At 37.7% G+C, this 2,709-nt stretch overlaps 1 protein-coding gene across 1 annotated transcript in view; it reads right to left on the bottom strand.

Moving 5' to 3' along the window:
- Pmar_PMAR022315 (conserved hypothetical protein) overlaps positions 1-1,755 on the bottom strand; it is a gene marked incomplete at both ends in the record, with an annotated part of 8,605 nt that extends 6,850 nt beyond the window's left edge. The window contains 3 exons of the mRNA XM_002785528.1: positions 555-635; positions 1,301-1,419; positions 1,639-1,755. Coding sequence (XP_002785574.1) covers positions 555-635; positions 1,301-1,419; positions 1,639-1,755 — 317 coding nt within the window. The remainder of the gene's footprint in view (positions 1-554; positions 636-1,300; positions 1,420-1,638) is intronic.
- Positions 1,756-2,709: the final 954 nt, after the last annotated feature.

Here is a 2,709-nt window from a genome sequence, read left to right on the forward strand (position 1 = left end):
TATAGTGTTTTCACAAATACTATGCACATGGAGAATATGCGCATGGTCAACTACATGTGCTGAAATTCTTAGAAAGTTTTGGCGGATTTCTTATTGGTTTCTGTACTCCACTTCTACCCGAATTCATATATCAACTCCTGAGCTCAGCTGAGGAAAGCGAACAAATATACCAATACTAAGATCGACCAAAAATTCATATTCTCTTTATATAACATATACATACCAAATGATAATAAAATATAAAATATAAAGTAAACATTGGAGTTTCACCCGTTTTTCGCGGAGTGAAATGTGAAATGTGTTTTTCACATCACTAGGTTGAAACTCCATTAAAATAATAATTACATACCATGACTATCACTAATCATATTAGAAATTCACCCTAGTGATATAAAAAACACTTATCATGACTACTGCATCTCACCGCGAATATCGCCTTTTTTCACCAAGTTTTACGCCACCTCATGTGAAACGCGTGAGAACATATGAACGTTAATTCCCCTTGTTATCAATAAAATCTTCGCTGTGCGCAACAACAAGAAGGAGGAATCCACCTCTGTCTGCAAAGATTCTCCATCTGATCAATGTACTCATTCCCACCATAATAGCGAGCATTAGGATACCCCTCTGAATATCTACATCATAAAAAATATCTTTGCGCACGCGTGCAAATATCATTTTGATTACAGTTGAGTCAGTTGACGTTGAAATCAACACGTGCAAAAAATCATAAACTTTCTACTATAACCGTCTCCACTACAGCGGAGCGAAGCGTTTCACGATGTGCATTAATTACCAATTACAACACTGAGAATTCATTTGCATAATATTCCTTTTCCTATTAACAATGGAGTTTCACCCGTGATATGAAAAACACTAGTGAAAAACACATTTCACAATTCACTGCGCGAAAAACACATTTTAGCAGTGAAACGGTTAAAAATAGTGCGAGTATTTCACGTGAAATGGGGAGATCTGTCCGGTTTAATTCGCGAAGTGTCTTCAATTCACTGCGTATCACCGCGAATATCGCGTTTATCACATTGAGTATTACGCCACTTCACGTAAAACGGGTTGTGAAACTCCATTATATTATAATAATTGAATATTAATGGAGTTTCACCCTAGTGATATGAAAAACACTAGTGAGAAACATATTTCACGACTACTACAGGCCGCGAATAATATCGCGTTTTTCACCGAGTTTCACACCATTTCACGTGAAACGAGTTCAACTCCATCGAGAAAAATTATTAATAATTGAATAATATTCAAGGTAAGACGATTATCATCAACCTACTTGTTCGTCATGATAGAACCAATAGCATCGAGCACCGCCTGACTGGTGAAGTTTTCAGAAGCGATCAAAACTAGGTTCTTCTTTTGACGGGATCGCTCTTTTTCTATGATACCAGCAACCTGAAAATTTGAGAAATATATCTTCGCTTACCTCAGCTGAGCTCAACAGTTTACATACGAACTCGCATAGAAGTGTAATACAAAAACCACCGAAAATATCCTCAAAATTTCTGTCGTGTGCATATTTTCCCACACTTCAAAAACTCGATAATATTCAAAAGATTCAAATCATGCCCAATTCATGACCAAAAACCGTCACCGCGCCACGAAATTGCTCACCTCAGGATCAACATCTGGTAGATTCGCATTGAGCCTCTGAGCTTTCACAGATATCCCTCTTACCACAGACCATACCACACCACTACTATGAACAGCTATCCCTATACGAGCTAACATATTGTGAGAAATAACCTGACGCTCGACCGAATGAATATTTTACAACGATTATAGACCAAAATTTATCAACCGATTCACATTTTAAAACTTTTACATAAAAAAGTTTACATACAAATTCTGCTAAAAAACCAACAAAAACAATTCCCCGCATATTTCACCAACAAATGCAGATGATTATGTGCATATTTCATAACACTGAAAATAAAAGGCTGCCAATGAAAGCGCTCATGCAAACAACTTCACGCTAGGAACTTATCAAGGTGTGGTATGAGTGATGCTTCGCACAATATTTCACTTCCTCTCAAAAACACATAAAAACACTAATTTACGAGTATCTCAAAAATACCCTACCACTCCTCCGACTTCACCACGACCCACCCAAAACGCCTCTTCTTCAACAAATTCAACCTCAGAAACATCACTAACCATGCTCAACAATAATCACTTCTCAGGAGCCTCCACCAGGACTGTACCAGTTCGGCCACCAGGCGTGTCGCCTCTTACGACCAACCCAAGTCGTTCTCAATTTCACCGCGCCTGACGTAGTATCAACAACACATATAAAACCATATGCGAGTTTTCACTTATAATACATGTTCGGTTGCTTCAGCTGACCTCAGGAATTTCCACATTTATCATGAAAATCTACTCATGGTGAGAGTATTTCACATGTAGGAGTATATACATATACTATACATGTGAATTTGTTTCCCTACATATACTATACATGTGAATTTGTTTCCCTACATATACTATACATGTGAATTGGTTTCCCTACATATACTATACATGTGAATTTGTTTCCCTACATATACTATACATGTGAATTTGTTTCCCTACATATACTATACATGTGAATTTCTTTCCCTACATATACCAGGGTTTGACCGCTCCTTTCGGAGCTGCTGAGTTCGTTGCCATACCGCCTGGTGTAAGAAGTACTGCTATTGGAAA

This window comes from Perkinsus marinus (genome assembly GCF_000006405.1).
Source record: "Perkinsus marinus ATCC 50983 genomic scaffold scf_1104296932410, whole genome shotgun sequence".
Classification (NCBI taxonomy): domain Eukaryota; phylum Perkinsozoa; order Perkinsida; family Perkinsidae; genus Perkinsus; species Perkinsus marinus.